The 22,716-nt window shown below is 41.3% G+C and overlaps 1 protein-coding gene across 1 annotated transcript in view; it reads right to left on the bottom strand.

The window, feature by feature from the left end:
• mllt10 (MLLT10 histone lysine methyltransferase DOT1L cofactor) overlaps positions 1-22,716 on the bottom strand; it is a 47,831-nt gene that overhangs the window by 17,913 nt on the left and 7,202 nt on the right. Inside the window, 8 exon segments of the mRNA XM_061665919.1 lie at positions 984-1,436; positions 3,587-3,796; positions 4,769-5,105; positions 5,522-5,620; positions 15,215-15,308; positions 15,489-15,592; positions 17,268-17,377; positions 19,968-20,022. Of these exon segments, the coding sequence (XP_061521903.1) occupies positions 984-1,436; positions 3,587-3,796; positions 4,769-5,105; positions 5,522-5,620; positions 15,215-15,308; positions 15,489-15,592; positions 17,268-17,377; positions 19,968-20,022 (1,462 nt within the window).

The following is a 22,716-nucleotide window of genomic DNA, read 5'->3' on the forward strand; positions in this document are numbered from 1 at the left end:
TAATAGTATGATTTCGCTTCAACTTTAAGATGTTCAGTGTTTTCATTACTTTCACAAGGAATTCACATTATTCACACTTTGCAGGAGCAGAAAGATCTTTTTTACCATGATGAATAATAACTGTGACTTGTTTAATAATGTAGACTAACCTCAGGAAGTAATCTGCATTTAATTAGGCTCGTCTGACAGACTAACACTCAAAACTGTCCGAGATAAATATCAGTGATCTAAACATACATAAAAAACAACGTATCGCTGGTGTCAGGCAGAATCCTTGCATCTCCAAAACCTTCACTTTTTAGGAAAACAATAACATAATGGCCCGTTTGTTCAGCCACCAACATTGGATCATGAAAGAGACCAAGCCATTTTCAATACTTTAAATTGGTCAGTCATTTTTTTTTTTTTTAATAACAGACCCAAATGGGGACTGACCAATATGTAATATCAATTTATGAAATAATGTAAAATTAACCAAATTTGGACATATATTTCTGTCCCAACAGTGACAATATGCAAACATCTCCCCACGAAATAAAATAAACTTAAATCCTATACGCATAGTAATTCGGAACAACCCTTATGTAGCTATAGATCCTCGATGCTTTTCATTGTAGATCTGTTATCCCCAAATTACAGTAATCCGATGGAAGATCACTTGATCACTATAAGTATGGAAATGTTTTTATGGTATCAATATGACTGTTTTATCACAAGAGTATCCTGTTTCACAATGGTTCAGGTCAAGGACAGAAGAAACTGACAAAAAATAACTTGCATCCACCGTCCCAATTAGTCTTGCTTGAGTGAATTGAAAACGTGCTGGTCAGACACTGTGAAAAACACAGCAGCATTTCCACAATTTTACCAACACTCTTGCTTAACAGTTTAAGTGGTGGTTAGGCCTTCATTGCAAAAGGGCTGTGTCAAAATCAGTGTGCGTGCAGGGAAACGGGTAGGTTACGTTTTTGTGCTCTCCTCACCTGGCCCGCTGTTGCTTTGCACACTCCCATTCCTGAGGAGTGAGGGCGACTTCTGAATCCCACTGCCAACGCCTACGACCCCAAGACCCCTCTCTCCTCCCAATCCTAAACCACCGCTGGAAGCTAAGCCAGGCCGGCCAGAGAGGGTTGAGGTGGAAGATGTAGGGAGGGCTGCAGAGGAAGAGGAGGTGTTGGCTGTAGAGGTGGTGGGCAGAGTGAGGGAGAGTGACGACTCTGGCGGCTTGATCTCTGTTGTGAAGCAAGGTCCAAATCTGTTGCGCCAGTTGCCTTTCTTTTTCTTCTTCACTCCATCCTCCCCTACTCCTGAGGTTGCTCCAGCGATTCCCGGTCCGGTGTTGGAGGGCTGTGGCCGTTTATAGGCAGCAGAGCCGCTGAGGCTTGTCGTCTCGCTGGCTGAGAGACTGTGGGAATTCTCATAGAGCTTCCCGCCCACTGCAATTGTAAGAACGCAACACTGAATATTTTGCTTTTTTTTTTTTTTTTTTTTTTTTTTTTTACATTTATCAGAAAACTCCAGGGAAACAAGTTTGGTGTAAAAGTGGGATATTACAGAAAAGATTTTTAAAACTGCAAACAAACAAACAAATAAATAAACAATGGGAAAGGGAACACGTAATTTGCAAGCCAAAAATCTGCACGGTCACACAGGCCATAAGCACGAAACGTATCATCAATAAGATGATTATAAAAGACAGGCTCATACAAGTTTAGACATTTAGTAACTTCTCTAAATGAACAAGGACGACTAGACTGCCCTTTGCGATGTTTGACATGATGAATGCAACTTAAGTAGAAAAGAGTCTGGATCTACTCAAGGTCCTGTGAGATGGGAAATGGGCTGCTGTCTACAATTGCTTGCTCACACGGGGTTTTGATGGGTCTCTCTAGTGTAAAAGGACCATATTACTTGGCATAAAAATGTTTACGTTTTACAGATAAATTGCAAAATTTCTGTTTGGAATTTTAAGTATCATTACAACTCTAATTACAGACATGCAAACACCAAAGGCATGAAAAGGGTGACAAAAAAAAAAAAAAACATTGTAGGGGGGGGGGGGGGGGTGTTCTAGGGGTATCCCCCAAGCCCCCGCAGAGCATTTAAAAAAAACAAAGCAATCTGGAAGACCCTGAAGGATACAATAAAGCAAAATAAACAAATTCTCTTCACGCAGAAAAACATTTATTTACACCGCTAAAGTACATATTGTTGTACAAATGTAAGATTAAAATCAAATTTGCCTCATTTCTTTGCTTTTTTGTTTTGACGTCCAACTCCAGCCAGGCCCATCTCCACCTGCACCTGATGCCGGCTTCAAGCGGTGCCACATGAATAGCATCCAACTCTTTAAGCACTCTCATTCTGGCTGATTAAAATCATTGCCTGTTTCACTTCATTCTTCGCTATTACCAATATTTTTATGTTTTGATTGGCCATTTCTGAATATGAAGTTAATTCATTCCGTGTTGTGACATAATCCCTAACATAGCGCGCGTGTGTGTGTGTGGATGTGTCAAAACTACATTTATTTATTTAAAAAAAACATCTGCAATTTACTGCATGGTGTTTTCTCAAGTTATAAGTGAGCTGAAATTATCACGGTTGGGCAGATAGGGCCAGACAATAATTCAATACATCAAAGCTGTTGTTTTTGTTCATCTAAATGTAAACAAGAGTAGCGCGCGGTTGCCTTCATGGTAACAATGACCTTCCACAACGTCGGCACGACAATCAGCGGGGTTGCCTTATCTCGTGTTAATACCTAGGCACGGGAAGCCCAATGGAAGACGACGTGTGAGGTCATGTGACGTTCTTGTGTCATTTGATTAGTGAACTAGACTTAAACGCAAACAGTAAACTCCGCCCAATGCGGAAGTCGAAGTCTCACGCACGAAATAGTTGATAAATAATCAACAATTGATCAAAGTAGCGAGCGACATTTAGATCATTGTAACGGAGTAAAAGTACCATTACTGCTTAACAGCAGCAGCGGAAGTGTTTTTTCTGGTCTCGTCAACTCCTGTGACTTATCGAAAGCAGGTCCCGAACGCACAGGGGGGGACCTCAGGCCAATGCACTCGCATATATTAGTCCGCCGCGGAGTAATATTCACAATTACATCTGTGTGCGGATGGCGCATGTGTGGAATGGCTCTTGCTGCCAACGTTCGAGGAGTACAAAACAATCTATGACATCAGCGGCTGTAGCGACCATGACCCCCCCCACCCCGGAAAAACTAATTGAATCTATCTATACGATTCACGTAAATGGCCTATTATGAGTTCATGTATGTAATTAGCGTCTCTGAGAATAAAATGTTTTTTGGGTGGGGCTTCCCCCTTCAGGTGCACGATGTGTTGCAACGTTTTTGTACATGTATCTGTGATATACTGACATTTTTGTTTGTATTTATTTTAGCAATATCATCGTTATACTCATAGCCAGGATAATTATAGTAACTCTAATCGTGATGTGAAATTTCCAATCTGTTTCAGCACCAAATGTTACTAAACTTGTGTTTTAGTGCAACATAAAATCAAGTTCAGTTAACTAAAACCCGAGAGAAGTCAAGTAAAAGTATCACCTGCAGGAGCGGTCGTTGCGAGAGAGCCAAAAAGATTTGTTGTTCCCTCTGAAGCACCACCGTCTGAACTCGGCTTTACAAGGCAGCTGAAAGATGGTGGTGACGAGAAGGAAGTCACACTTCCCGGACGCAAGGAGGAGTCGGCGAAGCTTAGGAAATCAGAGGACGTGGGGGCAGAGAGTGTCTTGCAGGCACTCGTCAACAGCAGCCCTTGATAAGACAGGTGTACGAATAATAATAATAATAATAATAATAATAATAATAATGCATACCATTTATATAGCGCTTTTCAAGCCACTCAAAGACGCTTCATAATTGCACACATTCATTCACTCCAGAGTCACACCCCAGTGGTGGAAAGCTACTAGTGTAGCCACAGCTGCTCTTGGGCAGTCTGACTGACTCGTGGCTGCCATTCTGCGCCTATGGCCCCTCAGACCACCAACAAACATCCAACCGCATTCATTCATAGGCAATATAGCCCAGGGACAGTACAACGACATGCGCTCAGGCACCTCCGGTTCCAGGGTGTACACTTACCCTCTGTACCACGCCGCCCCAGAGAAGGCAGAGGAAATGGGATAAGACAAGTGAATATGGGTCAAGATCCAATAGAGGATGAGAGAAAGCTTGGGAGGGGGCAGAGGAAGCAGACATTAAGGGTGTAACACCACCTAACTACGTTCATTCGCATCAGCGTGGGAACAGCAGAAACAAGATAGCCCAAATAATCATTCAATTGTTTTATTAATCTCCATCCGCTCTAGAGTCAGCCCTCCCTCTTCATGTAGTCCTCCCTCAGAGGAAGCAGGCAGGCGGATGAATACTATTCGCTACTCCTTGGATAGACAAAACACACACCTGAAGAGTGCTCAAGGTTCTGATTATCGAAAACACAAGAGCTTAGTGTAAGCAATGACTCCTTCAGGCTCTGACCTCCCCACATGTCTGTGTGCGTCTTTTCTCAGACAAGGCCCTAGATTACAGGAGCCAGAGGCCACAGACAAAACACTCTTATCAAGGTCACACAAAAAAGGTTGGTGCCTGGTTAGAATCCAGTCACACAGCTTAAACACATACTGCGGGTAGACCACCGGACGATCTGACACTTTGTTGCCGTGTTTGTAACTGCAGGCTCTTGTAAACATTAACATTCGGGAAAATTTTCAGCTATCAATTTACCTTGGTGGAAAGGCCCAGTGGAGGCAGAGGCAGATGTGGAGGAGGTTGCCATGGTGACCACAGCAGAGGGGAGAGCTTTCCCTGAGGTGGTGAGAGACTTACGGCCACCCCTCTGCCCCACCGCATGACTTCCACTGGAGTTCTTCTTGCTCTTCATGTCAGACACCCCCTTCCCGGGATCAGCAGCAAGACATTCCTTGGAGCTTCCGATAGAATGAGTGGACGACACTTCCTGAAAGTTGACGTTGGTGAAACGGGCGTTACCGTCATCCAGTCGCTTCTGCGAGGATGCGGGGAGAGGTGGGCCCCCTCCCACTGAATTGCTGCTGTTGTAGGTCTGGAGGTGGAAGGTGGATAAGGAACATGAATAAGGAATATTGATTGTTAAAATAAAGGGAGTACATCAGGGAGCATGACAGGCAAGGGATCAAGGAAAGACACAATGAAAACTAACAAAACACCTTGCGAGGTATTAACCTTCTGCAAGTGCCCAAGACCATGCATTACTGACTGGGAAATTTAAGAAAAATCTCTCTGTGTCAAACAATTCTTTAATTCACACCTTCCTGTACATATCTAATGACAATTGGTTTAGCAGGACTTTTTTCTTCGTAATCCAGCTAGCTAGCAAACTACAAAGAAAACTTCCAGGGGAAGTCAACCCACTGATGACCAAAACGAGAACATTTGGCTCAAAACAAGATTTTATACTTTGAGAGCAGTTCACTAAAGAAAGAGAAGGCTGCCCCTCACCTTCTCTGGGACCATGATGTTTGGAAGAACAAGGGAGGGGGACATATCCATGGAGGTCTTCTTGTGTTTGGGTTTGTGTCTGTCCCGTTCTTTGTGTTTCTGAGTGTTGAGTAAAAAAAAAATAAAATAAAAAAAAATAAAAAAAAAAAAAAATATTTATAAAAGAAAGGGGGGAAAAAAGAAAGAAAAAGGAAAAAAAGGAAAAAAAAGAGGAAATAACACATAAGCAAGGCTACACTAAAAAAATATTTGTAGACATCTTCAAAACACTGAGAACATGTAACCATTCTGGGAATAATTATTTTTAAAAAGATAGCGACTAAATCATTGGAATAGGGCCGTGGAGTAAAAGTGTGTGTGTGTGCGTGTCTTTGTGTGCATGTGTGTGAGAGATGGAAAAAGCATTACATTTCAAAGGATCACTCTAAGATGAAAGCGTCAAAAACACAAAGAGAGTGATGGAGGAGAGATGAGGGGAAAATAAAGCTTTCGGGAGCATCAGGAATTCAGCTGAAGTTTAGACTAGTGTATTTAAGTGCCGCGTGCCCGAGTGCACAACATCTCGTTTCATCCAATCATGCCCTGCTTCTTGGACCATCACATCTCAATTTACACCCTCTCCACTTTGCACAGCGCCAGTCCTCCTCTCGCACCCATGTGGCGCATTTACACCTCATATGAACAACCCACACCCTGACACCTCTTTGCACACGCATGCGGACAGACAGATGCGCGTACAGACTTTTGCATACACACGCCGTCAGTTAGACAGGCTGTGAAAATACGCATCGATGCTGAGACGTATTTGTGACGCTCAGTGTTGTGACAACTCGGAAACAGCACGACCCCCACCCCCACCCCCAAGTTTAACCAGACTTCCGCACTGAGTGGCAGTTAACAGACCCCACCAGCCGAAACAGAAGATAGCAGCTCCTCTGGAACCTGCCTGCAAGCTGCTTTCCGCAAATGCTAATGTTCTGGCCTCAACTGCATATTTGTGGGTATAACTGTAAACCGCGGTGACAACTGAGCAACCCTTGTCGTTATAGTTATATGTCCTACCATACACCTTTGTCTTTCATTTACATTTACTTGATAATACGAGAAACAAACATGTTTCAGGGGGGAAAATATTAGTGGTGGAACTCAATTTAAACAAATTCATCTAAATAGAGGTTTTGTAATTAATCTGCATTAATCGCATTTTGATCATATAACGATATTTGTCCCCAAAAAATTCTTTTTTTTTTTAAATGGATTTTACTGCACAACTGAATGAAATGATAGATATAGACATGAATAGTTAACTTGCGGGAAATGCATGTAATTGTATCTCAATACAAAAAAAGAAAAAAGAAAAGGAAAATAGTCCCTGGTCAAAATTCAATGAACCTAAACTTAAAGTATCATTTCGGGATTTTTTTTTTTTTTTTTTAAGTTAAAGTTTGCATCACTTAACCCACTATCAGCAAGGCTAACAGTGATGGCTCTTTGCAAGATGTGAGCAATAAAAGGCATGTTTTGGAATGTGAGGTGTCTTGCTGCAGCTTTCATTGTTCGTGCCCTGTCTGTTCCAATTGTGGTTACTTACCTTTTGTAGAATTCCCCATTCGTCTGCCACAGACAGAAATTGTTCTGCACAGTTTTCAGCATAGTGTCTGGTGATTGTCTTCTGCTCAGCCAGGGCAAAAGATTGTAGATACCATGTCCCGTCTGTGACATCAGCAATGTGTGCAGTGACACCAACGTAATTTGTATTACTAATGGGGGTCCAATGATCCCCAGTCAGAGTCACATTGTGAGCTTTCTCCAACACATCCAATTTTGCTAGCTTTTCGGTATCATGAAGTTGAATAGTCTTTTTGCATGCCAGTTGAAAACTCCAATTGCATGTCGCTATCTGTAGCATATTTTCTAATCATTTGTCTTCTACTACTACTAGTGGTCTACAGTCCAGAGCAATCCACACGTGATGTTCCTCACATTGTGGTCACGTTAACTTGATGTTCCTCATGTTGTGGTCATGTTAACTTTATGTTCCTCATGTTGTGGTCATATGTGAGTGAATTTGTGATTTTCTCCGATGTTGACTTCCTAGATTTGGTCCTGAATCCGGTCACTTGCTCAAGTTTGGTTTGCCGACAACTCTTAGAACTTGTATCATGACTGCTAGCACTAACAGCTCCAGCTTTCTCTGTGCTTGCTCCGACATGCTTTGCAGTTAGATTGTACAGGATGGTTGAAGTGCTTTGATGGTACGCAAACTCCTTTTTGCATAGTCTGTACAAAACTATCCTTTTACTGCGGCACAATGGGATATTATTATTATTATTATTTTTTTTACATTAAATTTACCTCCCAAAAGTCAGTCCTTCATCCGATTCCTCCATTGTGTTAGCCATTAGCCACATAGAGATATGAACAGATATGTATTGGAAGATACGACACGCCCATTTTGAGCTCTGTGCCGATTGCCAGGCTAAGCTAGGGAGAGGTCAAAGTCGTCAGCGCATTCACTGTGTGTGTACGGCAAGAAAAGCCACTCTAGGATCACAACAACAATTACGACAAGGGAACTGGGAGTCCCTTTCACATGAAAGAATATTTAAATGATTCTTTTTTTTGTTTCTTTTAAAATGTTGTTTATTTATAGCATATGTTTTGGCGTTGACTAAACAATAATCGTCATGAAAATCGATTGAGGAATAAGCAAATTCTGACTTCATTTCGGTGTCCATATATTGCCTTCTATACCTCACCAACATGGCCGCTATATAGGCAATTCGATTAGCTGGGCAGCTTCATTGCGCTGGCGTATCTACCCATTCATATCTATGGAGAGATGGTTAGCCAAGACGACTGATGTGCGCGCCCATGTAATTGCTTCATTGCGCTGGTGTATCTAGCCATGCATATCTATGGAGACATGGGTAGTCAAGATGTCTGATGCGTGCCAGCTGCTCAGCGCCCAAAACCAAGCACCAAACAGTTGTGGGATTGAACCATGACAAGCTCCACTCAACTGATGATGATGACGATGACAATGATTATGAAAGAACTGCCCGCAGTAGCAAGCCACAATGTGTTGCCAGCAGGATGGCTTCTGGGCGGAAGCTCAACTCTACCAAGACTCAATATCGTAAAATGTTGATTAATTTTGAAAGCCCCCCTCGTCCCCATGTCTAAACTTAGCCAAAACAGGTTATAGTAAAACATAAATTCACATCAATAAATTAAGGCTTTGGAAACCAGAGTGGTTCTGAATTTCACCAACAGCGGAATGATGTCATAAAGCAATATTCTTTCATAGAAATGAAATAACTTCCACTTAAAGGCCAGAAGAAAAACACAGTAAAGGTGACAGCTGAACCTTATGCATAGTGGCTGCTGCCTCAACGCACACGCATGCACACGCACACTAAGAGAATCGCATAGTTTATCCATGTACAGCGCAACAGAAGGAAGTAACAACTAATTAATCTCTATTTTAAAATAAAGAAGGGTATGTTTCAATAATGGCCCCGACATTCTGTAATTTCCCTATCACCTATAAACAAAATCTACAGTAGTTCAAATAGAACTAAAAATAAAAGATAAATACGATACTACAACCCCAATTCCAATGAAGACAAGATGTTTAATGTTCAAACTGATCAACTTTATTGTTTTTAGCAAATAATCATTAACTTAGAATTTGATGGCTGCAACACGTTTCAAAAAAGCTGGGACAGGTGGCAAAAAAGACGGAGAAAGTTGAAGACTGCTCATTAAACACCTGTTTGGAACATCCCACAGGTGAACAGGCTCATTGGGAACAGGTGGGTGCCATGATTGCTTCCCTGAATTGCTCAGTCATTCACAAGCAAAGATGGGGCGAGGTTCGCCTCTTTGTGAACAAGTGCGTTAGAAAATAGTCCAACAGTTTAAGGACAATGTTCCTCAACGTACATTTGCAAGGAATTTAGGGATTTCATCATCTACGGTCCGAAATATCATAAAAAGGTTCAGAGAATCTGGAGAAATCACTGCATGTAAACGGCAAGGCCGGAAACCAACATTGAATGCCCGTGACCTTCGATCCCTCAGGCGGCACTGCATCAAAAACCGACATCAACGTGGAAAGGATATCACCACGTGGACTCAGGAACACTTCAGAAAACCAATGTCAGTAAATACAGTTCGGCGCTACATCCGTACGTGCAACTTGAAACTCGACTCCCCTCGGACCCGCCGCATCCCGGTCACCAGCTCTTCCAGCTCCTTCCCTCAGGTAGGCACTACCGATCGATGCAAACTAGAACTAGCAGACATTCCAACAGCTTCTTCCCTTTTGCAATCAACTTCTTAAACACCTTACCTACAATTCCATGACAACATGCAGGCAATTCTTTGACTTGAGTTTGTTGTCACATTTCTGTGGGGCCAATTATATATTACGCGTGCACTCACTGTAGTAATCTCACCACGCTGCACTATTTGCATATCTGTTGTTGACCAATACTGGCCACTCATGCCAGAGTAGCATCTGCTCCATTTGCACACTGATTGAGGAATATCTGCAACATTTGCACAATCAAGATTGTTCCAGATTATCGCACTACTCGCCGGGATTCAACCCCGGTCCTCAGAACTGTGAGGCTGACGCTCTAACCAGTCGTCCACAAAAAAAAAAATAATAATTTTTCCCGGCATTACCAGTTAACTAGCAACCCTTTATTGCTCAGTGACTGTTTTTTGTCAATGTCTTTATGTCTCCACATTGTTCTCTGTCAATTGACTGACTGTTGTCGTACTAGAGCGGCTCTAACTACCGGAGACAAATTCGTTGTGTTTTTTGGACATACTTGGCAAAAAAGATGAAAAATTAATACTATATATATATATATATATATATGTACAAAATGTAACAAATTGAACAATCATGAAAATTAACATCTTTTGACAAAAATTATACTGGCCGGGAGCAATAGACAGATGCTAAAATTCTTTGGAGTTTTTCATTAACATTCCATAGGTTCGTGTTGATGGAGCAGCCGTGTGCAAGAATCCAAAGCACCAGCCGTGGGAACACACACTATAACTTTACACACCCTTATCAATCAGGTCAATTGATTATACAGGCAGACACAATGTCTTTCAGTATTTTTTTTCTATTGGCCACCTTTAGCCGCGAGCTCATTTGACATGTCCGAGTGCTCTTTGAAAGTGTGTGAGGTAAATATGAGAGTGGTAGAGGATGAGATCCACATCTATTTATCAACAACGGCCCAGACAATGAGAGGAACAACAATAGACTGACACCCACTCAGTCTATGTTGAATAAAGATCACGAGACTCATTAGGAATGAAACAGTTGCCCAAATGTATGCTGACAGATGTTTTAGGCTCTAAGTCCACTTGACTGATACATTCGGTCAATTAAATAAATGGGCCTCTAACAATACACACGACTATCAATCTCGCTTTGTGGATTTGTCAAACCATTATTCATCCTATGAAAAAGTAAATGGTGGGATGGCGGTGGGGAAAAACTAAATGTATCGCTTGTTATATTTGATTTTGCCACCAAATTAAGATGTGGTAATAAAATATATACACCTGTGAATAACAGCCTAAATGTGTTTGAGGGAGGATAACAAATACACTATATGGCTGTTTAGTTCCAAACCATTCAGCACAAAGGCCTCAGGAAGAAGAAGAGCAGAGGGTGCAGCTACAGAAGGGAGGTGACCCTGGAGAGGTGAGGGAAAACGGGGTGAAATTGAGGAACAGGAAGCGAGAGGGGTATGGTGGTATAATCTGCCGTGGCTGGCAGGAATTCCCTTGTGGCGTTTCCTGCAGTATTTCTGTGTGTGTGTGTGTGTGTGTGTGTGTGTGTGTGGTTGGTTGTGTGGGTGTGAGTGCGTGCACTTCCTGTAGGCTTTTTCTCAGTGTCCAATGTGAACATTTGCCCGTGCTGTAGTTTGACTGGAGGGTCTAACATGAGGTGGGATCTGAACACAGAAGCGCACACACTAAAAAAATTAAAATGAAAAATAAAATACCTTGGTCCAGGGGAAGCTCGGTTCATGAACACCGCACGAACAAATCGGTTTATGAACTAAAATTTCTTACTAACTATTCTTCAGTTTGCAAACACTTACAGCATCCACGCAGAACACTCAATTGCACTCTCACACAAAGCTTGAACGTCATTCAATGCGTGCGTCTCATATTTTACTTAAAGATGCACATCTTTTGTTTTTTTTGCTCTTGATTAGCCCTGAGAATGGCTCAAGAAAGTGCAAAGTGCAAGTAATTGTGCTATTAGGAAGCCTTGGAAAATATTGCGGTTCCGCCGGTCTACAGTGGGGATGGGAGCGTGTCACTTCATATTGTTTTTATTTCTCTTCTTTCTTCTGAAGAGGTGAAAATTCAGTACAGTGGGACGGAGTTCTTTTCATTGATGTTTGTCTGGTGTGCTCGTTTATTGCCATAATGTACAATGATACAGGTATTCAAAATTATGGTTTGGTTACTTTGTCCAAATACTTTTGAGTCCCTAAAAAGGAGGTACTTTGCATGGTAAATGTACTATTTTTGCAAAAGCCCTTGATTTAAAGCTGAAAATCGAAACTTGAAATCATATACAGTATCTATCAAGGCCCTGAAAAACATGACCACAAATAAGCAATCACAACAGCAAATTTAAAAAAAAAACAGCACATAACTACTGGCAACAACAAATAAGTAAACAGAGCAAATCAAAAAACAACAGCAAATAACTAATCACACCAACAAATAACTAAACACAACCGCAAATCAAAAACATAGCAAAAAACAAATCCCAACAACAAATAAGCAAATGAAAAAACAAAATGAAATTAAGCTACTGGAAGAGAGAGGTATTGGTGGGGGAGAGAAGAGTCATCGCTGATTGAACGTGAGGGAGGACTTGATTGGATGCTTCGACCGGGAAGTTATTCCACGTCTGGTGTGGTTTTTTTAAATGAGCGTTTCCCGTGTTACCAGGCAATATGTAACCCGTCTGATTTTGTGCCTCTGCGTTGTGTTCTGGGTTACGTAACTGCAGTCCTCTCCAAGAGTTTTGCAACTTTGTTTTGTTATATTGTGAAGACATTTGAAAATGAAAGATCTGTTTTACTGCGATCCACAAGCATCTCTTCCCATGGCCTATACCATTTTCCAGAAAGTTTTGCCACAAGCATCTCTTCCATTGGCCTGAAGTAGGATAAAAATTATTCTGCATACTGTGCAGTTCCACAACATAATCATTACTTTATCATTGTAATAGTTAAGAAATTATGTCTTCAATATTTGTTGTTTTACCGTATTTACTGCATCAACTCTGTAATGGCAGATGCATTTCCAGTCAAATGTCTTTGCTTGCATGCTTTTTTTGTATTTCCTGTATCCACTGTTGCTGCTGAAATGGTGCAAATTTCCCTTTGTGGGACTAAAAAAGGTTATTTTATACTCTAAATATTGATCATATTAATGTATTTTTAAATTTATAGGCCCTTTTTCTCAATTTCGGTTTCAGAGCCCTGTATTATTGTGTATTTCAGTATGTTCCTCTTTGCATGCTACAGTAATTTGCTCTTCAAATTTGGCTAATCTCGGCTATAATGCGGTTCCAGCCAGACCGATGTGACAAGTGTCCTGTGCCACACAATCACTCAATTTGGTGTTTTGCGACTTCATGTCACGGTAGCTTAGCAACCGGCTTCCCCACCATCTTTCTTCCCGTCTTATCCTCTCGGGAATCGAGAACCGATTGGAACCGGGACTAACGTTCCGGTTCTCCCGGAACCGTTCAAATTTAAAAAATTTAGGTTCCCAGTTTCGATGCCTAGTCCGCCCATCCCGAAGAAGAAGCAGTGAAAACCAACAAAGAAGAACGCCGACAAAGACGTGCTTGTGCCCAATGGCGGCGGCAAACAAAAGTGTGTCTTAACTTTGTTAAAATTAATGACCAGTCACCTCAGTGCAACACTTGAAATAAGATTATATTGTGCAAAAGGAGGCCACAGATGCGAGTTGTGCATGTGTGTGTTTTCATTGCAAAGATAATCCGGTCTTCTCAAATCATTCTTTGAATTATATTAATTTCAACAACAACAACAACAACAACCAAAGAGTAAGTATTTTCATGTGAGCCATCAGAACATACTCGTCCAAGCACCATTCAGTGTTTTGTAACCAGCAGATATCTTCGCCATCAGACTCGTCACTGTTTCCAACAACTTCAACTCCACCTTCACCATTCTCATCAGTCTCGTATGGTTCAAACCGGGAGGGACACAACACATTGTCATCATCATTGCTGCCAGTACCACATTCTGTTTCGATTTCAACGGAACAATCGCTGATTTCATCGTTGAACTCCCTCGCGTTGGTCCATGCTTGTTTACAAGCGACGGCCACCACTCCCTCTGGCGAAAGCATTCAACCGCTGACATGACATCCAACAACTGTATTTTGAGGTGGCTTTTAAAAGCCCAGGCGTTTATTATCATTAGACTCGATGAATGAATAGCCATCTGTCCGATATCGTGATTGTGATGTATATCGCTGAGTATTTTTTTAGGAAGCATCTCACCCTCACTTTGTTAAATCGTTGAACATTCAAAATGTTTTGTCATATATTACGAATTGCATTTCAAGGGATGCCTCTCAGAGGAAGCAGTTTTATTTTCACATGATCTGTATTTTGTTCTTTCTGTGGAAGTTGCTACAAGTTAATGCTGGAATAAACTATAAAAGCCGGAGTTGTGTTTCAAGAGAAATAAAGAATATCAAAATAAGGGGGTTAAAACAAAATGCACAACTTCATTTGAAAGATGTAATGTAATTCGATTTTTCTTTGTATCTGGGGGGGGGGGCTTGTATCAAAATCAGATTTTTGTGAAGAAATTTGATTTTATTTTGACAGAAAGCATTTCTGAGCTATGCGCATTTTTCTGACACACGATGTAAAATGTAGCTGTGGATGGAATGGAAGTTACACAATTCTGACAAATGGCAGTAGAAAATTGCCTAAGGTGTGCAAAGGTTGGGTGGTAAGCAGAAAGAAGAATGACAGTAAAATGATCAGTGAATGTGATCAAAATGAATAAATGAACAAATGACTGAATGAACGAATTAATGTAATGATGGAAAGCAACAATAGAACCAATCTTTATTTAAAAAAAAAAAAAAAAAGTAGAACAAACAAAGATATGTTTGTGTGCTTTCTGTCAAGTCATCCTCGCTCCAACCTTGGTGTGTAGTAAATGTAATCATATTAGCTAATATTGTGCAACACGACCAGCAAAACTACCGAAACACTTAACACAGAACCTCTGGTTGACCTCTGGTCAAGCTGGTCTAATTCATTTGAATATAAAGCAAGCCTAACCTGAAGCAAAGTCTACAGTAAAGCAAGATATTCTACTACAAGCTAGATCAAGCAAAGCAAAGCTAGTTGTAATGAGACAAGCCAATCTACCCCTAACGAAACATCTACAACATTTGAATCTAAATAATGCGTCACATTAAATGTTCCATTTGCAATTATGATTTACCTGGATTTTAATATTCCCTCACATTTGCAGAAAACCTAAAGACCGGTGCCTTGCTTTCTGGACTTTGTAGTTATGAATGCAAAGGTTGTGTTTGTTTTATATGTGCCAAACAGAAAGGGCCACTTACCAATTTACTGTGGTGGTATTTGCAATAACCACAGTATTTGACGTTGTCTGCATCAGATCCTTGTTCCTCACACAGCAACCCTGCAAACTGGGCACTGTGTCAGAAATGAAAGAATTATAAGCCAAATGAAAACAAGTAAACAATCAGCGAAAAGCCGCTGGTATGGCATTTTGAAATTCTCCTGTTTTTTAATTTTGTAAGCGCATAAGCAATCTGTAAAACTATGAAGCGCTCTCCTCTTTTGACCACTGAGGTAAATGTGAGGGAATCTCACCATGTGACATGGAAGGCCTGCCTGCAACCATGTTTGTTACAGGTCATACATGCTCCAGTGGCCGCTTTACTCTCTCTGCCCTGGTCCTCGCAGATGTAGCATGTCTACAAAAACATGTCACAGAAACACACATAAAGGGATAGACACCGATCTAGTCATTTTCAGCTGATCAGTACAGGGTGAAAAAAGATTGCAATTTTTTAAGGTCATAAAGTTACAAAATAATCATGAGGTACAAACACACCAAATGGGACAGCAATAGTTTAGTTTTATATTACAAAATGTAATGTTTCCGAGTCATGTGGCGGCGTGAAAAAGACAACAGGCAGAAAACCACATCCACACGAGAGCTGGGATTCCACAAAATACTTGTTTATTCAAGCTGGAACTTTAAGACCGGTTTGACAACACCTATTTGTTCATACATGACCCCAAAATTTTTTTACCATGTTACCTAGCATTACGGTGAGAGTTAATTGACGAAAGAAAAGAGGAGCTATAGCAAACGTGTCCATCCATTAGCAGGTGTGGGTTATAAAGCGGCACCCTATAGAAAGGCGCTGGCCCGTTGCCGTCTTACAGGTGGCATACAGTAACAAAACTAAATTGCCCAAGCGACTATTACAACAACATCTGTGCCCATTGTTTAAAGTTGAGTTACGCGCTCTAGTTTTACTTTTACAATATTGCAATGTGTGAAATTGATTTATTGACCATTTAAGATCTTTATTTCGTTGATGCACTAAGTGGAATTTCTGTTATTTAATTTTTTTTTTTAGATTTGAGTTTGTTTAGTTAAGACAGGATATTTAAAAACTCATTCACTGCCAGGCTTCCCAGTTAACATGGATATTTGACTTCTAAAGCCGTCAATGGCAGTGAAAGTGTTAAATGTAATCATTATTTTGTGCCGCACCATTGACATGCTATAAGAAGAGCTTGGTTTGAACCATTGCTACACTAAACTTATAACCATATAAAAAGGTATCATATTGGGATCTAATAAATATTATTTATGAAAGTTGAGACAATTTGTATGCACTCTTTTTTTTTCTTCTTAATGCATTGTTGAAGTATCGGCTCAGGACTTGACTTGCTATCCAGTCTAATCTAATATAACTTTAGTTATAGAGCACTTTTAAAACAACACAGTTAACCAAAGTGCTGTACACACAACATCAAATACGTTTTTAAAAAACGCTAAAAGTTCTGTTGAAAGCCAAAGAGAAAATGTGCTTTTTGAGAGAGGACTTAAAAAAAAAAAAAATAAATAAAAAATTTTAAAAAATAAATAAATAAAATAAAAATTAAAAAAGTAGTAAATTGGCATGTCGAAAGTGCAGAGGCAGCTTATTCCACAATTTGGGGGGAGCAACTGAAAAGGCATGGCCCCTTCTGAGTTTCTTCCTTGTCTTTGGAACAACTAACAAGCACTGATCTGTCAATCTGAGGGAGCGCACAGTGACGTCGGGCTGGAACTGGTAGCATTCTGAACCACCGGCAATCTGGCAAGTGACGTCCGGACTGAGCCCAACAAAGTGCATTGCTGTAGTCAAAGTGATTTGTGAGAAAATCATTATTTAAAATCGCAAAGTGACTAGTGGCCACTTGACACAACTGAAAAAAAAACTAGATTTGACCACTGAGCTAACCTGAGTGTCAAGTTTCAGCTCATGATCTATTCTATCGGCAGATACTTAAAATGAAGTGACTCAGACAAGAGTGCAAAACCATGTGATCGGGACATCCTGAATCTAAACGTTATGATTTATTTGTTACCTTGTTATAGCGATCATGGGGCACAGACTGTAGCACGATGGGCTCCATAGTTGAGACATTTGCAAACTCCACCTCGGGTATGTAAAGGGCACACACCACATGGGCCCAGCCTGTAACAGCAGAAAAAAGACAAATTCATTAATTGGTTCATAACCCACACATTCACTAAATCACTAATTGTTGATTCCTGTGCGATGGTAGAGGCCAATGTGATATGCACAAGTAGTATGGATTGATAAAAACTGACAGTTGTAACCACAAAGCTCTCCAAGCGACTACGTGCACATCATGAATGCATGCTACAACTAAATTCGCTTCCATGGTTGGTTAAAGGTCATTTACAAATAAAACCGGACAATTTGCATGGACTGAACTAACAAACCTTGACAGATGACTCATATTGATCGGAAAGTCTCAGATTCCATCTGTAAAAAGTTATTTCTAACAGATAACATCCAATACAGTTTGAGCCATTAGTGTCTCTAATGAAATATAATAAAAGCCTAGCTATCAAGTGAATTGAGGCACAACTAGAGACCAAACTTGATCAAAAATAAGTGAGTCCCGAAAACTGACTGAGAAATATCTTGAAAAACAAGTTTCATCGAGGTTAAGTAGTATAAGGGATAGGTAAAACAACATATTAATTAATTCATTGATTTTTCTAAAAGGCTGTCGATTGTCTGGAATTGATTACAGACTAATGGTCTCTTGAAGCAACTGAGGCGCAATGGAGTTACCAGCAAATGTAGTCAACTGTTTTGCAGTCTAAAGAAAGGGTGCACCGATACTGTACATCTGTACCAGCCTGACGTATACCTGAGGAGGAGCCACGTGAGCGGTGTGGAGATACTTTAAGGTAAATGCAGATGTGATGACCGTAGACCGATGACCACTTTTTAACCGACTGCAAATTATGCTCTGCAAAACGAATAATGAACTCCACTCAGTGGTCAATGACGACAGGCATCCGTCCGCCTTTGAAGGTGAGGTACACCGTGCAACCCTATTGGGTACACTTGAATTTAGATGACGATATGATGAATGAATTTTCCGCCTACATTGCAGAACCTACGATGTGACTATTGTGCACACGTAAATTGCGATCACGATGCTCAAACAATATCTCATGCAGCCCTAGTACAAATAAATACATTTGTAACAAACTGTACATTTGAATAATTGAACCATTATTTTCAATTTAGTCCAACACCCATTCCTAATTAATATGCAAGTAAGTATGTAACATGGTCACTGAATAGAACATTGTTTTAATTGATACCGTTGCAATTAAGAGGCTCTATATTGTGTCACCTAACAGGCACAGCAGCTGCCTGTCAGCGAAGACAAACTGACAGCAGAATTGATGACAAATTGAGGAGTGGCAGAATGTGAGCTGGGGGTCAGATGCTGGTGGGAGACTTCTGCCACGCTGGAGGTGTCTGTCTTTCCCCCCCACAAAGGAAACAAAAACAGGCTTAAACTTACAGTTGAACCCCTGACCTGCCTTTGACCCTGCGGGCAGGATAGGGGGGAGCGGGGCAGAGGGTGGGACAGGGAGAAGGCAGTGGGTGTGAAACGGGGCATGTTGTTGTTTTGAAGTCTCTCCAAGAATCTGGAAGAGGCCTATAAAACAGGACTATAAAAGTGGCACGGCCTTGCTCCTCAAACTAACAATTCACACCATAAAACCCCTTTTGTGAAGCTGTGCAACGAAGAAGTCCAATGTGTTTGAACGCTGAACTTTTGTCACTATATCTGGGCTCTGGTTCAAATTCAAGAGAAACTGAGGCGCAATAGCAAAAATTAAGCTCTTTGCTTGAACGTCAGATGAGAACCATGAGTATCAGGACCAGGAACACAAAAATGCTGACTTCAATACAACATGACCTTAATTGGTGTAAAACTAAATGTACAGTGAAGCAGAGAAGATGCCTACGAATCTAAGTGATAATGCCCTCATACCTTTCAAACACATTTTTTCCCCCCAATCTTCTCTGCTGGGTCCCCATAACACTTATAGAGGATTATGGTCTGTAGGAGATAAGTTTGTTGTGAAATGCGGCAATCATGTTCAATTCTCTTTTCTTCTTGAATGGTGGTAAAAATGTTGTACGCAGTTCAACAAGTTGAGGAAGAGGAGCTGACAAGACAAGATAATGAAAATGGAAGGAAAAGAGGGGGAGAGGAAAAGGACAAGCATGAGCAGGGTCGTGGGAAGGGTAAAATAAAGGAGAAAGTAGTAAAACGGTGTGTGTTAGTGCTGTCATGATGCCTCCCTGCAGGCCTGCACACAATCCCACAGCTGTGCCTCTCTCTAACTGATTCAACACACAGATACACACAGACAAATAGACACACACACACAGAATATTTACATTCTCCACCAAGCTGACCTTCCAGTGAACCCAGCAAAGAGACTCCTCACAAACTACGCACTATACCCAACGTGAACCACCCCCTCATAAACAAACATACACACGAACACACACACACACACACACACACACACACACAAGACGGACTGGAGAGGACGATGCAAAGAGAGCAGTGCGCGCGCTCGCTCACACAGACACACACACACAAACTAACCAAACAGCAGCTCTCACAGCATGATCAACTTGTCGCCGACACACAATCAATAACACGAGCCTGAGCACAGATACGAGCGTGGACGTGGGTGTGTACGACACTGCATACCGCCATTGTCCGTCCTCTTCAGGGCGCCATCTTTGTGGGGACACAGCTCACATCTCTGCGGATAAACGAGAAGCACCCAGTGAGACATGGCGTCAACTGGACTAATTGTATCATGAGAATTTTGTGTTACTTAAGTATGTGTGCACATATGACACAAAAGCATGAGTAATGCACAGTCATATATGACCACAACCACTTTCATGACTATGATTTCTTTCCCTCTCTTCCCAACAATATTTTCCCATTCCATATCTAAGTTCACACCTCGCCGTGCTCTCTTACTCCACATTCTCATCACAATATAAATCACTCTTAACTAGTTTCCAGATATCCTAATGGTGCCATGACTATTTAAGCCTGGAGCTTTACAGATACTGAAATTCTTGCCACTATCTACACTCAGCCAGCCAGTTATAAAACTGACAAATTATTTAACTTTGTCATATCACAAAGCGGTTTCTGTGGATTAAATGTATATACATCAAAATATTTGCATTCAAGATTTATCAAACAATAGCACCTGACCCAGGTGATTTATAATTGGTAACAAAATTTGGATGTAATTCTGCAACATACAGGCAACCTTAAGGCTGCAGCATACTAAACAACGGGCCGGAACCCAAATGAATTGTCACGCAGTGTGCGTGGTTTGGCAACTGTTTTCAGGTCAGTCGGCCACTGTTTTTGCCGCGATCGCCGGTGCACATCGTCGCAGCTTACAGCCAATCAAAATGCACACAAGCTTTCACTCACGCTGAAAATACATTTCCAAGTTTTCGCTTAAGTGAGACACCGAACAGCCACCGTGCATACAACTGCCGCATATAAAGCATATAATATTGTGTTTTAAATCAGAATGTGTAATGTAATGCACTGTGTAATGTACCCGAGGATGAAAAAAATGAAGCTTGTGACCAAAATGTACAGGAATGGCACATACCTCGCTGGGTATGTTCAAATGAATGGAGTCAGTGACTCCTTTAAAAAACCCACACTTACGCTTTTCTCTCAACGCGTCCACTCTCTTTAGCAACTTGCCTCTTCCTTAGCTATTAATCTATCTTTTTGTGGCTGAAGAAATGTGATAAAGTACAATATACTGTCTGTACAGCATCAAACGGCTATACGGGCTCGCTATTCACGGCATCCATATAGCCAATCATTCAACGTGCAGGGTTGCGTCTGCAACTCTTATTTTTATGCGATGGTCCGGTCCAATCGGGTTCGACCTCATTGTACAGTGTGCGGCAGGCCTTAACTAGGAACATATAACTAGACGTATGTATAATTTGTAAATTTAAATATCTGTGCATAATCCTTTGTCTGGAGCAGCAAATAAATGAATATGTTTAAGGTAATATTTACACGGACATAAATACTAAAGGAAAGCTCACTTCCATGCCATCCATTTTCTATACCACTTATCCTTAATAAGGGTCACACGTGAGATGGACTACCCCATCTGACCTTGACTGTGAGGCAGATTACCCTGAACTGGTCACAACACAATCGCACATATAGACAAAAAAAGCACTGAAACTGGCATTCACACCGATGGACGATTTAGGGTATTCAATTAGGGCTGGGTGAGGGGAGGAGGGGGAGGGGTGGGGGTAATAATAACTCAGCTAAGTGGACTTCAAAAATAGGTTGACACAAAATTTCTGCTTCGAAGCTCCGCTGGGAGAGAAAAAAAAAGAAAAAAGAAAAGTTCCACCCAGAACTGTGTTTGCGCCGCCGGAACCCATGTTTCACATGGACATTTATTGCGGACGGATGCAGTGCTGGGCCAATGATACATTTTGCCAAAAACGACAAAGGAGCATCTGTTAGTGAGTTTTAAGACATACATATAACATGCCGACATGCAAACACCAAAGGTATGAAAAAGGTGACCAAAACAAAACAACCTAGTAGGGTGGGTCTGGGGGTATCCCCCAGGCCCCGGCAGAGAATATTTTTGATTTTAAAATAAATTAACCAATCTGGAAGACTCTGATTAGTACAGTAAGGCAAAATAAACACATTTTCTTCACGCAGAAAAACATTTATTTACACCGCTCAAGTACATGTTGATGTACAAATTTAAGATTAAAATTCAATTTGCCTCATTTCATTGCTTTTTTTGTTTTGGCCTCCAACTTCAGCCAGGCCCATCTCCACCTACACCTGATGCCTGCTTCAAGCTGTGCCACGTGAATAGCATCCGCCTCTTTAAGCACTCTCATTCTGGAAAAGAATTGACACAAATCATTTTCTGTTTCACATCATTTTTCACGATTACCAACTTCAAAGGCTAATCCCAAATGCATCCTCCGGGAAAACTTTAAATACAATGTTTTTCTGTTTTTGTTGGCAATTTCTGAATTTCAAGTTAGTTCATTCTGTGTTGTGATATAATCACTAACATTGTTCCGTCTCTTAATACATTTAAAATTAACATCCGTAAACTAATTACATAATTGTAGGCACGTTTCCTAATGGGGCCCGGCCGGGGCACAGCGCAAAAGGGTAACGTGGGTCCTCCTTCCCATGGGCTCACCACCAGTGGGAGGGGCCAAAGGGGTCGGGTGCAGTGTGAGCTGGGCGATGGCCGAAGGCAGGGACCTCGGCGATCCGATCCCCGGCTACAGAGGCTGGCTCTCGGGACATGGAATGTCACCTCTCCGGCAGGAAAGGAGCATACTTCGAAGACCTCCTCAATTCCACGACACGCCTTCCTATGGGGTAGCAGAGTCTGGGTTCTCTG

The sequence above is a fragment of the Phycodurus eques genome, chromosome 21 (genome assembly GCF_024500275.1).
Source record: "Phycodurus eques isolate BA_2022a chromosome 21, UOR_Pequ_1.1, whole genome shotgun sequence".
In the NCBI taxonomy this organism is placed as follows: domain Eukaryota; kingdom Metazoa; phylum Chordata; class Actinopteri; order Syngnathiformes; family Syngnathidae; genus Phycodurus; species Phycodurus eques.